The sequence below is a fragment of the Brienomyrus brachyistius genome, chromosome 2 (genome assembly GCF_023856365.1).
Source record: "Brienomyrus brachyistius isolate T26 chromosome 2, BBRACH_0.4, whole genome shotgun sequence".
Lineage (NCBI taxonomy): Eukaryota > Metazoa > Chordata > Actinopteri > Osteoglossiformes > Mormyridae > Brienomyrus > Brienomyrus brachyistius.
The window spans coordinates 46,598,568-46,611,887 of record NC_064534.1 but is presented as its reverse complement, the minus strand read 5'-3'; the positions used below and the strand labels follow the sequence as shown (position 1 = coordinate 46,611,887).

The 13,320-nt window shown below is 41.5% G+C and overlaps 2 protein-coding genes across 2 annotated transcripts; both read right to left on the bottom strand.

The window, feature by feature from the left end:
• Positions 1-523: 523 nt before the first annotated feature.
• polb (polymerase (DNA directed), beta) lies at positions 524-6,678 on the bottom strand. Its single transcript, XM_048996823.1, has 14 exons — positions 6,453-6,678; positions 5,724-5,781; positions 5,534-5,600; positions 5,295-5,369; positions 4,955-5,013; positions 4,776-4,825; positions 4,495-4,546; positions 4,272-4,326; positions 3,990-4,062; positions 3,825-3,895; positions 3,513-3,599; positions 3,229-3,290; positions 2,167-2,306; positions 524-2,041 (listed from the first exon to the last, which is right to left on the bottom strand). The coding sequence occupies exons 1-14, from the start codon at positions 6,511-6,513 to the stop codon at positions 1,947-1,949; spliced, it is 1,005 nt and encodes a 334-aa protein (XP_048852780.1). The 5' UTR covers positions 6,514-6,678; the 3' UTR covers positions 524-1,946.
• A 232-nt stretch (positions 6,679-6,910) lies between these two features.
• enkd1 (enkurin domain containing 1) lies at positions 6,911-12,750 on the bottom strand. The gene is made up of 8 exons (XM_048996810.1): positions 12,620-12,750; positions 11,871-11,961; positions 10,272-10,496; positions 9,720-9,892; positions 9,111-9,239; positions 8,381-8,517; positions 8,158-8,294; positions 6,911-7,839 (listed from the first exon to the last, which is right to left on the bottom strand). Exons 2-8 carry the CDS (start codon positions 11,953-11,955, stop codon positions 7,679-7,681), a joined length of 1,047 nt encoding a protein of 348 aa, XP_048852767.1. The 5' UTR covers positions 11,956-11,961; positions 12,620-12,750; the 3' UTR covers positions 6,911-7,678.
• Positions 12,751-13,320: the final 570 nt, after the last annotated feature.

The following is a 13,320-nucleotide window of genomic DNA, read 5'->3' as shown; positions in this document are numbered from 1 at the left end:
GTTCCTTGATTCCCCGTGGCTGACCTACGGCCTTTGAAATTTTCTAGAACAATTGACAGATAATTACAAGGCAACGCTGCTAGCAGCCGTCATTCCGTTTTTAAAAGCTTTTACTTTGTGTTGTCCTGGTCAAAAGTCTTGTGGGGGAACAAAGAGAATTTGAGTATTTCTTTAAATATTAATTTGTATAAAAGCATTACTAATTAGCAAAACAAGGACTATATCGTTTTTTCAGCCGGAGGTGGGGAGTTTCCGAAGGGTCGAAGTGTACATTTAGTGTTTTGTTATCCTGTCTAACTTTTAGGCTATAAAACATTAAAACATGTTGATACTAATCTTGGCATTTTATTTCAATACCATCGGGTAACTAGCTGATCGTTCTAGTGGGTCCACTGCAAAAATTAATACTGTGATAACATTTGTGTATGCCCGATCATACACTGGATATCAGGCGATAGTAAAACCAAGAAAATCACATTCGTTATAGATAAAATATTTTTTCTCAAAGACTGAAACAAGGACATGGAAATAAATGTTTTTATTTCTCAAAAACAAATAAATTTTCCATGTATCTTAGCAGATAATTATTTGAACAACGTTGTATGACATATCTGTGAACTATGGAGCTTAATTTTTAAATAGCTACCTCATGAAAATACCATACAATCAATATTGTTGTCTTTTACACTCAACTGACAAATAATAAATACACAATTACAATATACCAAGTAACAGTAAGAAATGATATTCAGTTCCAGATTGGTATGGAACTATAAGCTTTTTGTGGTCTTTATATAGCACCTTTCTACTTTGAAAAGAGTGTAGTAATATTACCTGTATTAGCAGATGTGCAGTACTGCATTTCTCCAAATACTCTTGATTCATTTGTTTGATCGTGACATTATGGCATATTCAATTATAACACAATTTCCAAATGGGAAGAGTTATAATATGGCTAAAAGAAAAACATGCAATAGGTATTTCACTGAGGACTACGAATTTTATACTTTTTGCCAAACCCAAACTGAATGCAGAGGTCGTTCATCATTGCCCTCAATGGTATATTTACGCAGAGAATTAAGTCATCTTACCTACAAGTCCCAATACCATGTATATGATTTTGCCTAATCCTTACAACATGTATAATGCAACTGAACCTGTAGCAAGTACATGCTTTTAAGTGATACTTGTCTAACAATAATGACCCAGAACTGTGCCTGTTTCTGTTGCTCCATCTGAAACATGAAGAGGACAGAGAGGTAAACCTATGAGGATCTTTGTCTGAACACCATTAGCTCGTCCCTGAGAACTCGTAACATGAGCCCCGCTACGGACTTCGCTCCCCGAAAGGAGCCATTGAACAGGACAGTCACACAGTCACACTGAGTATTGGTTTACGTCTGCTCCTCCTGGGCCACAATTAACGCTCTCATGTACACCGGCATGTTTCGGCACGATGTTCCAAAACAGCAGCAAAGGGAAACATTTCCATCTGTGTCAGAGCTGCATGATTTTAGCAGTAATATCACGAGAAGTCGTCGCTCCTCCAAAAGCAGTGAAATGCTAGGCTGTCTCCCTCTATTCTTACTCATCAGTTATGCAATCATTCTATCATTCATCTAGAAAAGCACTCTGACATTATCATAAGTTGTACCTTATTGTAAGGTGGACATCACATGAAGTAAGCCAAATACAATATTACCTTCAAAAAGCTAAAAATGAGACAAAGTAAAAACACTTTTCCAGAGATCTCCCTAAATTTTCTGCCATCTCTAAAGGCAGTTTCTTACAGAAAAGTGACCAAAATTAAAATGAAAATCACAAGCACACACGTGCAAACAGTCTCCAAACCACACATATGTTCTATTCACTGCAACAGTTTGATTTTGCTAGAAAGGATGACAGTAACTAAAGCCGAAGTGCTTTGCTGTGACCCTCACTGCCTCTCACTCGCTGCGGTCTTTAGGTTCTCTGTATTTCCACTGGATGTAGTCGAAAACATCCTTCTCACTATCCACCGGCAGAGGCTCCCCTGCTACACCTGAGGAGGAGGACTGGGTGTTAATATCACTGACAAACAACCAACAAATTCAAAAAGTCTGACAGACATCCAGTGCCCCCACAAAGATAAAAAAATGAAGGCACTAACATGTGCTGGTAACCTACCAGTAACCCCAATTGGTCGGATGGTGTACTCATTGAGAGTGAAACCTTGCTCCAAAGCATGAGTTCTCATGTTCTTATTGAAGATGTCACTGCCCGTAAAATACAGCACGCCACAGTAGTACTGGTCCTTAGGGATCAATCTGAGAGGGAAATTACACACAGAAAACAAAGATGAAAAAGGGAGCTGATTTGATACTGATATAAGCAGATGCTATAAGCTTCTCGACAGTCTACTTGCCTCTTTTCAGTGTACATTTCAACTTTAGTCATTAGCAAATGCTTTCATATCCAAAGTGATATACATTTTAATAACTGGGGATTAAGGGTCTTGCTCAATGGACCAGCAATGAAATCAGTCTATGAAATTTGTGACTTACTGATTGATTAAAAGTGTTCATTGCGAAGAAACAAGCATTTAAAGGGGCAGTTTGTGCTCCTGATAATACCACCTTAGTTAATAGCAATTACAGCTCAATACTGCTAGCTCACATAACACCAGAGAGCTAGTAAAAGTTGGCGTTCAGTCAAAGAGGAGGCCATTGATGTTTACATCAGGTCACGTTGTCAAGCGGGCGAACGTCCCAGTGCTAACTTCTGTGCAGGGATACGATTGCAGTGTGGAGTTTGGTAGAAAGAAAATAGTTGGTACATTAAACTGCTCACTACAAAGTATGTGGCTTATCTTCAATAACTGGGTCGTGATTTCTGGCAAGAGACATTGCTGTTGGATTTTTGAAATGTATTTTTTTGGCGTTTTAATTACCACAGAAAGAATGCCATTCACTTTCATTATGTTCGAGAGAAGCCAAAAATTTCAATGACTGATATCTCCAAAACTAAGCAATTCTCACCACAACGATCTAGATAGACAAATGGCCCTATCAAACACCATGTTATCAAACACATGTTTTTTTATGGGGAAGATCTGGCCATTAAAAAGCCAGTGAGTGACAATTTGCACTTTTGACTTCACATTTCGATACATTTTGATCCTCACCACAGACAGACCCTGACAGAGCACAATGATTTCATCCAGTAATGTGAATATGGAAAAGCATCTACCTGATGTCAATGCGGCGATGTGGGTTTTCTTCTCCATCGCCATGATCCAGTTGACAAACCCCCTACCAAAAGTCAGGAACAAATTTGTTGAGCTAAAACATCCAGCAGAATGCATAAAGCTAGCAGTGGAAAGAATGATTAACTTCAAAGGGGACCAATAAAAAGCGGCAAAATGCGTCAGACCGGCCAGTGACTGACAGCTTACTGCTGTGTGTTATGAAGTCTCAATCTACCATCTCTGGTTAACTCCAACAGCAAAGAAAGAGACTGACAGCATCACTGACCATGAACTTTGTGTCTCCTTTTGACAAGGTTTCAGTGATGAAGCTAAGTGACTCAAGGTGGTCGACCACATCATGCAGAAGTTTGGGCTGTGGAAAAAATTTGAAACAAGGTAGGAAAAGAGAAATCAGAGAACATAAGGAATCGCCCCAACATTGTAATTCATTAAAGGGCTGGAATGGAGTCCCTCTGAAATCCACTAGTCCACCGGGGAAATGGTCCCCCCCCCCATACAACAGCCTAATGGAAATAATTAGTGTTGCAATTTTACATTTACATCACATTACCAAATATCACTATCAAGTGACTGTTACCTGTTTCTCAGACTGAGAGGTGAAGTTTGGATGAGTCAGCAAGATGTCAATATCACCACTGGATTCAGCCCCTGGCAGTGTGTGGACACATTACAAGCGAATTATGGGGGGTTTTACATGCCAACAAGCAAATTAACTATGTTTAATCGAAAACCGTAGGCCCACCTCGCCGGAAACTTCCACAGATGGTTCCGATGTACTCTGGGTCCAAAACCTCCAGCTCCTGGAGAATCAGAGCCTACAGAGAGGACACACATGGGGGAAGCCTGGAGTCAAGGATCCTGATTTATGATTAAAAAAAAAACTGCATTTCAAGAAAAGGCATGAAGTTTCCTTTGTCTTGTATTTCTTGATAGTATTCATCACGAAATCCACACAATGTGAGGCTGGCTAGTTCGCCTAGTGATATCTCACACATTTCTAAAATTATACTGCTATATTACTCACCTCCATCTTTTCCATCTCAGCACGAGGAATTCTCTTCTCGAAGTCCTCAAAGTATCTGCAACACAGTATGCTAAATAACTACAATCATCTATTTCTTAATTACTAAAATTTATCAACACAATTAAATCAAAGGCATCAAACGTATTACTCATAATGTGTACAAACAATTATCCACATTCTTGAACAGACACTCCACCCAGAATAGATTAAATTAACTACATACTTAAGTCCAATCTTTTGATGGTGATTAAGCTTGTGTTCATTCTTCTTCAGATCTGAAATTATAGTGAAAACCAGGTTAAAAATCACTATACATTTATATTGCAATTACATTTTAATGTTTCATTGTTTTATATACTGAATAGCTGCATAACTCAATTTTCTGTTACACTCTTTCAGCGCGTTCGGAATAATGACGGAATAATGATTTAAGCTCATCTTCACTTATCACCCTGTTCTTGAGTCTCAGGCGTTTTGTAAAGAAATAATAACAAGAGAACGAACCCTCGAGTGTCTTCACACCCTCTTCCACAAACTTGCGAGCAGCTGCCGGGCTGTAGAGAGAAAGAATAAAATGTAGCATGCAATCAGAGTTGAAATACATACCAAAGAACCTCAAACAAACAAGCAAACAAACAAACAAAAACCAAACAAATTAAACTACACGAAAGAAAAAGCCATACCCAATGCCGGTGACCCTGGTAAGGAAGTTAATGGAACTGCTGGTATCATCATTTCGGATCTGTGAAATATCAAAAACAAATGAACAGTTTGTTATATTTTTCATATGTATCTAACACCAATTTTGTTTATATATGTGTGTGCCCATTTATGTATTTATACACTCGCATTTTACCAAAACCGTCTTATTTTATTCTTGTCCAGTATTACGCTACTATTCGTTCTGACACCAGCCCCCCCCCCCCCCAACTCCACCAAGATTTCACACTGTTCTCTAAGTATGTGTGAAATTAAAAAGTTGAAAATCAGATTCATAGACACACTGGCTGACATGTCATTCACCTTTTCTAACTTCTTCAGCTTTCCCGTGGCCAGAAACTCGTCAATCTTTTCTGCGATTTTCGCTCCCACTCCATCCTGTTGTCGGCGAAACGTAAAAGGTGACTGACAAAAACGTACGAGTATATGGGAGTCAAAATAGAACGGAATGAGCTGCTGAGCGTTAGATACTTGGTGTGACAGACACACCGAATTTTAAATCACCCTCCTATGTCACTCCAGAAGCACAGAAGAGACCATACCAGTTTTTTGGCTTCTGTGCCACTTTTAATCTTCTCTGGGTATTTCGCAATGACAGAAGCAGCTTTCCTGTAACACAGGGGAAGAGACGCGCAAGATAATGCCAAGTTTCATTAAAAATTCAGAAAATAAACCAAGTTATTTGTTCGTTTCATAACATTAAGAAAACTGTCCCCCACCACCACAGCTCACCTGTATGCATTGTACTTATGAATAGCTCGGTTCACGTTTCTCTCATAATTAGCCAATTCTGCAGAGAGATCATAAGGAAAAACAAATTACGAAGCAAAAAGATAATAGGAAATTAAGCACGTTGGTTGTACCTATAGTTCTACATGGTCGTGCCCAATTTATTTATTTATCACCCATTATGTCACTTAGAGTCATTGGGAACAGGAGTTCTTTAGGGTTTTATTTAAGATTATAAACAATGTAACTGCGAAGGGCATGTAAAAACAGAATAACAGCTGTATGTAAAACTCGTTCAATGTAATATGGAAAGCTTCATTACTTATGCCCTCGTAACCAATCAGAATTCGTACGAAGGGGTTTTAATTTCTAAATGCGGAAGAGAATCTTTAAGTGTACAGATACACACCTCTATTAGTACTAGCGTGCACAGTTATAGCCACAGAGCACGGTAAATGTTATTTCTACCACTAAAAAGGATAATATTCAGATTTAAGAAGTACATTTTAAAGACTGTGTTGAAACTGCAACCACTCTATCATCCGTCGCAACCATTATTCGAATAAATGACTGGCTGATTGAGTCCTTCTAAACGACATAGTACATTTTATTTCATGATCGTCAGCTATACAGTACGATGATTTTAAAGTGACATTTCTGGGATTTAATACAAACACCATCATGCGAACAATACAGAAGCTAACTGTTAGCAGCTAATGTTTCGCTTCGTACCTATAAGAAAGTCTGTGATTCCTTCGTTCAGTTTCTCTTGCGGTGCCTTTCTTTTACTCATCGCTTTGTATAGCTGTTTAGTACTGAGATCGGTGATTCAAATGGGATAAATATGCAAGAAAATAAAATTTGAAAATTAAACCCAATCTTGCACTGACATTCGTTTGAACAATGAAATCTTACAAAAAAAAAAAATCGTGCGTGCGTGCCGCATAGTAACGTGACGACGTAAGGAACGTAAACGGTATTTCTTCTTCGACGGTTGTTCACCCTCATCTAACACAAGTGTGCTGCTCTCTGCTGTGGGCTATATGAATAACTGCCCAGATGTTAAAAATATCGATGCAAAAGGATCAGTATTGAATACTCCTGATCAACATGACCTCTGGGGTATTATTTACTGAAGTGGTGTGTACTTGTGTATCCTACTATAAAAAAAATACGTTTCGAGAGCAAAATAATATACTTGCATTTATTATAGATTCCTTGCTAGACCAAGCTTAAACTTTTGAACTTTGGACAGTTAAATACAATGGTGGCCCTGTTTTTCAATACACTATAGCCAGGATTCTGAAAACAACAAACTGAAACCAGGAAATGGAGGATATAGTAATGTCAATACTAATTATTTCATTTGGAAGTACTAATCCTGGTCATTTTAAGGAAACTTCTCCTTCTCATCATCATCATCATCATCATTTTATTCCCATCCCTCACCCTGGTGAGGCTTGCGGGGGCATCGTGCCAAGCAGGTCGGATCAGGTCTTTTTCTTTGGCCACTGTCTTGCCCTGGGGGATCCCTAGACTTTCCCAAGCCAGCTGGGGGATTTAATCCCTCCAGTGTGTCCAGGGCCCAGGGGGATAAGCCAGGAATAGCTCCCCTGGGAGCTGTCTAGGTTGTATTCCTGTAAGATTCCCAGATCACCGATGGAATAACAACTCTATTTTGTTGCCTTCCAGATCTAGAAAACTTTGATTACAAATTAATCTCATATTTTGTATCATATTTACAGATTATGAATAAATAGAACATTAGACAAAGAGTCTTAACATTGAAATGCAATGATAAATACTACATTTGCTACAAAACATTTATTTACAATGTAATACAAAAATGGACAAAGAGTATTACTCTTGATAGAAAATATTGTCTGGTCTTTCAGTTTCTCCCCAAGCTGGGAATACTGACCAATACTTTATTCTAGGAAGACATTTTGCTGGCCTTGCTAAGAGTCAATCTTGACAAACACTTTGTCCCGGGAGAAGACCTTGATGGCCTCCTCTACTTCAGACAGCTTGCGGTCCAGCTGAGCCCGGCGATTCTGAACGCTCAAGGTATCCACACGCACAGGCAGAGAGAGGAGCTCGTTCACCAGGGACTGTTGAGCTGGGGAGGGACAGTGAGAAGACACTCAGACCTGGGTGCAAGACGAGGTAAAGCAGGACATGGAACAGGATGTCCAGCTGGACGAGAAAAGCGTCAGACTGCCCCTTAAGAACCAGAGGAGCACCTACAACGCGCAACACTCTCTGTAAATTAATTAGCCCTTCCCAAATTGTGCCACAAGCTAACACCGTAAGTATTCCAGAGTATACTGGCAGGCAGGTCGCATATTGTTCGGTATGTTAGAAGTACAAAAGTATCAAAGGAATATATAGGCTTACAAATCTGCAACTGCAAAGGAATTAAGATAAAGCAGCATACTTTCTTTCAGTGACTGAAGTGTTTCCTGTCTCTCCTTCTCAGACATCAAGGAGTGTCCTGCTGGGATAGACGGGTCGGGAGTGTTCCTTCTCTTCTCTTCCTCCTCTTGTCGCCACTGTTCCTTCCTCTGCTCAAGACTGTTAAAGGCAGGAAGTGAGTGAGGGAGGCGCACGCATTTCCTCTGGCTTCCAGGGGTGCCGGCGGGCGGCCCAGCGTCACTCACTATTTCGGCACGCGCCCCTTCTGTGCGCTGGGCAGCTTCACCAGCGACTGGAGGGACTGCGAGCGCCGCAGCGCTGTCTTTCCTGCAGCGTGCATGTTGTGCCTCACAAAGTCCATGGCCACCCCACACACTCGCATCTGCAGAGCAAAGAGGACGCAGGCAGCATGATGCTTACACTCTAATAGGCTGAAAATACCAGCTTTTACTAGGAGGGGCTCAGATTCCATATCGGAGTAACAAGAATACTATATACTATAATAGTATTTATATACTATAAGGATACTATAATTACAATACAGTTTTATAACAATATGGTGTGATATGGTGTGCTGAATGGATCTGCAGGACAATACTGCCAAGCCTGCCAGACATCTAAACCCATCGGTGCAAGATCAGGGGAAAACAGCCATAATGCCAAGACTGAGAAGATGAGGAGAAGCTTTTGCCTTCAGGTCATGTGACCTTTACACTCTGCTTAGTCATCGTCATATTCTGTATTTGCAGTACCCAGAATTCATAGTCTTAAATTCTGATAATTATGTCACTCATACTGCATTTGTACTTTACCGCCATGCTGTGGAAGGGCTCTGCACCTAACTTTGCCAACTTCATATTACACTCATACATATACTATTGTCTCCCCCCACTTTCACATGGTTCTGACCCCAAACTGGTCCGATATTCCCGACACAGCTGCCGCTCCTGATGACAGCACAAGCCACCTACTCACCTCGGCATCGGGGGCGACCAGGCTGTGGGAGGAGGCTGCGCGGTGCAGGCGCGGCGACCCCTGAGCTCCGCCGCGGGAGTGTGCTTTAAGATAGTTCTGGCACTCGGCCTTCTTGGGGGGGGCAGCATCCTATCACCCACAGAATGAGAGAGAGAGAGAGAGAGAGAGGGGGGAAGGGAGAGGGCTAATTTATAAGTTACTACTGTATGCTCCATGTTTTTTTATTCAAAGAAACTATTGACAATTTGCTTGAGCCAATTACACTTTTACACTTCACCCAGTAAATTTTATCACCAGGAAAACCTTCCCCCAACTTCCCCATCGGCAATTTTTATCGCCAGGGTCCCACCTCACAAGGCAGTGGACCGTGGCTTTGCGCTGCTGATGGAATCTGGCCCCCTGCTATAGATGATGCATCCGTTCAGAAATCCCAACATTTACTTCTGACCAAATGTAAATGCCTTGGTTTGAAATGTAAAACAAGCACAGTGCTCTCACTTGATAAAAGCAGCTTGTTACACCCAGATCAGAGTATTTTTCTGTTATATGATGCAGGACATGAAAGGTGTATGCTGCATAGCGTCTGAAAATCCAGCTGTCCCCCCTTACCTGTAGGTGAGCCATCACCTTCGACGGGACGCTCTGGTACTTGGAGGAGGTCCAGAGTGCCTTGACGGGAGTAGGCCGGGAGCGCTCCCTCTCGGCCTCCAGCTCTCGGCACCGTCTCTGGATCGCCCTTAGCCTGCGCACATTCTCCCTGCCGTAGTCCCGCGACTGAGCCTCTGGAGAGTCATGGCGATAAGACGACAGAGGGTGTGTGCAATGGGAGCTCTGCTACAGGATGGCCAAAGCAGTTCGCAATGATTTATAACTCATTCAGAGCTCCAAATATAAGGGCAAAATCCATTATCATCATCATTATTATTATTAGCTTGTATGTATATGTGCCCTGGAACGGACTGGCATCCCACTCAGAGTATATGACACCTAGACTAGCGCCCTCTGCTGCCTGGGACAGGCTCCAGCTGTCTATAACCATAACTAGACTAAGTGACTTGAAGATCGATGGATTATTATTTATTAATTCCACCATATTACAGTCAGGCAATCAATAGTGAGTATTTTTTAGACAGCACTAAATGCACAGGTATTGATTCTTACTTGCTCTGATGGGGTTAGGGTTGAGAGAGACCCCCTCCAGCTTGAGAAGGACCCCCACTACTCCACTTTGGCTTTTCTCCCGATTGTGGGCAGCACCAGCACCAATGCGAGGGGGAGGGGCTGCCCGTGCACTGTAGCATTCTGGGTATAGGGAGGGGTCAGGGGCAAGTGGCCCCAAGAGCAGAGCTTGAGCTGCCTGGTGGTTTCCCTCTAAACGGCCCCTAGCTGGAAAACCAATGAGGAGCAGTCCTTAGAAGACTGACAAGAAATATAATAATAATAATGAAACTACAGCAATAATAATGGCACTGCATAGGATGCATTGTAATACAAGACACAAATATAAATAATCACAAAGAGATATTTGCCTCTGATCTGTTCAGTACATCATTTTCGGTTCAGCACACACAATCAGATGAATGAATACCTTCATTGACACAAGCTGAACCTACGTTTACAAGCAGTTCAACATGAAAACATTATACTGATTGTGACTGTGAGTTGGTTACAGTCTGTGCTGGTTACAGTCAGTCATAATCAGCGGTTTGGGAACATTTTGGTTTCCTAGTAATGTACACCAGCACTGGACGGGGTAGTTTAAACCAAGACTGTCAGTTCTGTTACACCAAACTTGGATATGTTGCTGGAAACACGTCCAACATGCTAACTGATGTGAGACAGCATCAACCAGGTTCATGTACAACTGGAGCAAGTTAGTCTTCCCGTGGCATTTAAGGTGTGTTTGCAGGGAAATTGCGACTGAGCTAAAAATAAATAAATAACGATGATTAAAAAAATATAGCTAAAGGGGTGTTTATCACTATAGGTATATAACCATACTTCGTAGCAGGGAAAACAGGATTTGGAGGGGATGTGGTTCCTTACTCTTATTAAGGTTTTCTATTTTTGAATTTTAAATTTGTTAGACAATGTGCACATAAGTCTTTTAGTTTTTGTTACTCAGACATGTTGACAGACCCAATGCCTTTGCTTTACATCTGTTGCTAATTGTGTTTGCAGTTTTAATTAATAACTAACTTCAGAACAAGTTCTATTTTCCTTGCTGTACTGAAAATGTACTGAACCGTGACCTAAAACCGAGGTTTGTACTAAACCATGAATTCTGTGTACTGTTACACCCCTACTCAAATATGTAAAGAAAATCATCCAATGACCGAAACCTATTTAGGGAAAAGTAACTTTTCTGTCTTTGTGCTTCTTATATGGAAATAATGTTTCCATAGTTTCACTTTGCTTTAAGCTCCCTGACCACACTTTCATACTTCATAAAATAAAAAGGTGACAAACGGCCACCAAAGATAAAGCTGCAGTAAGTCTTTTTACAGTTCATACCTTGGTCTGGTTTTGGTGGTACAGAGCATGTTTGGATCACCCAAGTTATCTTCCTTTGCCAGTATGTTAGAGGGTTTAAATTAGCAGCTAAAGTAATCCGCACTAATTGGTGTGGAGATTAAAGTCAGTAGGAATCATCTGAATTAATTCTTCAGGAATCCCAGACTTAAGAGGTCCAGAACATCTGATAGTTCTTCATAGTGTCACAGAGCACACCGTGAGATTTGTCAAAGCCCTTTGTCTTACCAGAGGCAGGCTGCCTGTAGTACTGAGGAAAGAGCGACGGATCCGGAGGGATGGGGCCAGATATCAAGGAAGGACCTTCACACATTTTCGACTGTAACAGAACAAAGAAGATTACACTATAAATACATGGCAGCAAGTCATTCCTAATGCATCCATTTATTTCAATTAACTCCGTATCCAAAACCCTTTTGGAGCTCTGGCTGCGGTTCCTATAAGTACAGGGTAACGGCAGGAAAAAGCCTACCCATCCACTGAACTTTTTGCGGGGCCTCTGGAGAGAGTAATTCCTATGCAAATACGTGTGGGGGCACTTGAGCACTTGCCCTTTTTCGCCTGAACGAATCAAAGTTCAACCCCTTAGATGTCCCAAGTACCGCTTTTTGATAACCGGCGATTTCCCGAGAAGACCCCCCTCCGAGAGGGACCCCCTGGCCGAAACGCCCCCTGTTCGAGCACCTGCCCCACGAAAATCTATGCATGTCACGGCTCATATGTAATGGAAACGATCTGTAAAAATACATCCCAAATCGGTCTTATTCAAACGTTACAATATATCTGTCTGCGCATCTCCATCCTCAAGCTATACGCGAGGCTGGTTCTCAGCTAACTCTTCAGCTACTGTGAAACGCATATAATCTGAAACCATGACAACCGAAAAAAACAACCTTCGCTAAACACCATTATTAAGATTACTGTGAGTTGATTCGTGTAAATTAAAATTAATTGTGCGAGTGCCATGGAGCAGTTACCTGAATTAGCCAGAAGTTACCGGGAATTGATACTAAATACAAATGCTACTCAACTCCAGCCGTTGAATTAGACTGTGAAGTCGTTCATTGTTGTCTACTGCGCATGAGTCACGACCGACCAATCAGATGTTTTGATGCCAAGAGCGCAAAGCATGTGTGTCCTAAAGACCTGTCAATGTTTACGGCGCCTGTGTATTGCTCTACCCTTAAAACGTTTAGACATTTACAGCTTTCTTTAAATGGCAGTTGGACTAGAAGAATGAAATGGTAGCAGATCGCCTCGGAGTTATCGACGATGGATTCGTGACAAAACTAGGTTAACGGTTTAAATCTGAAGTGGACGTTAGCATCGGGTAATGCTTTAACATGAAAGTAAGATACTGAATCCTAATTTGGACTGTATGGAACACGGCACGAACGAGGATAACCCGCGATAATCTACCTCAGTCCTTCATACTTTTTCATGGAAAAGATTTTTTGTATAACTTTTGACGCTGAAAAATAACCGGAGACTCCTGACACATGTGCAGTCAGAGGTATTCGACATCAGGCGCTTGCAAGGGGGTGGGGTTTGGTTGCCTGATCACCTCGCCGAACTATCCCCGAAATTGTCCCGTTTCTGAGGGACTGGAGTACCCCTGTTCAGTTTACCGAGGGGGACTCCCCCCCTCACCGATAGACTACATGCCCCTCGAAAAGTC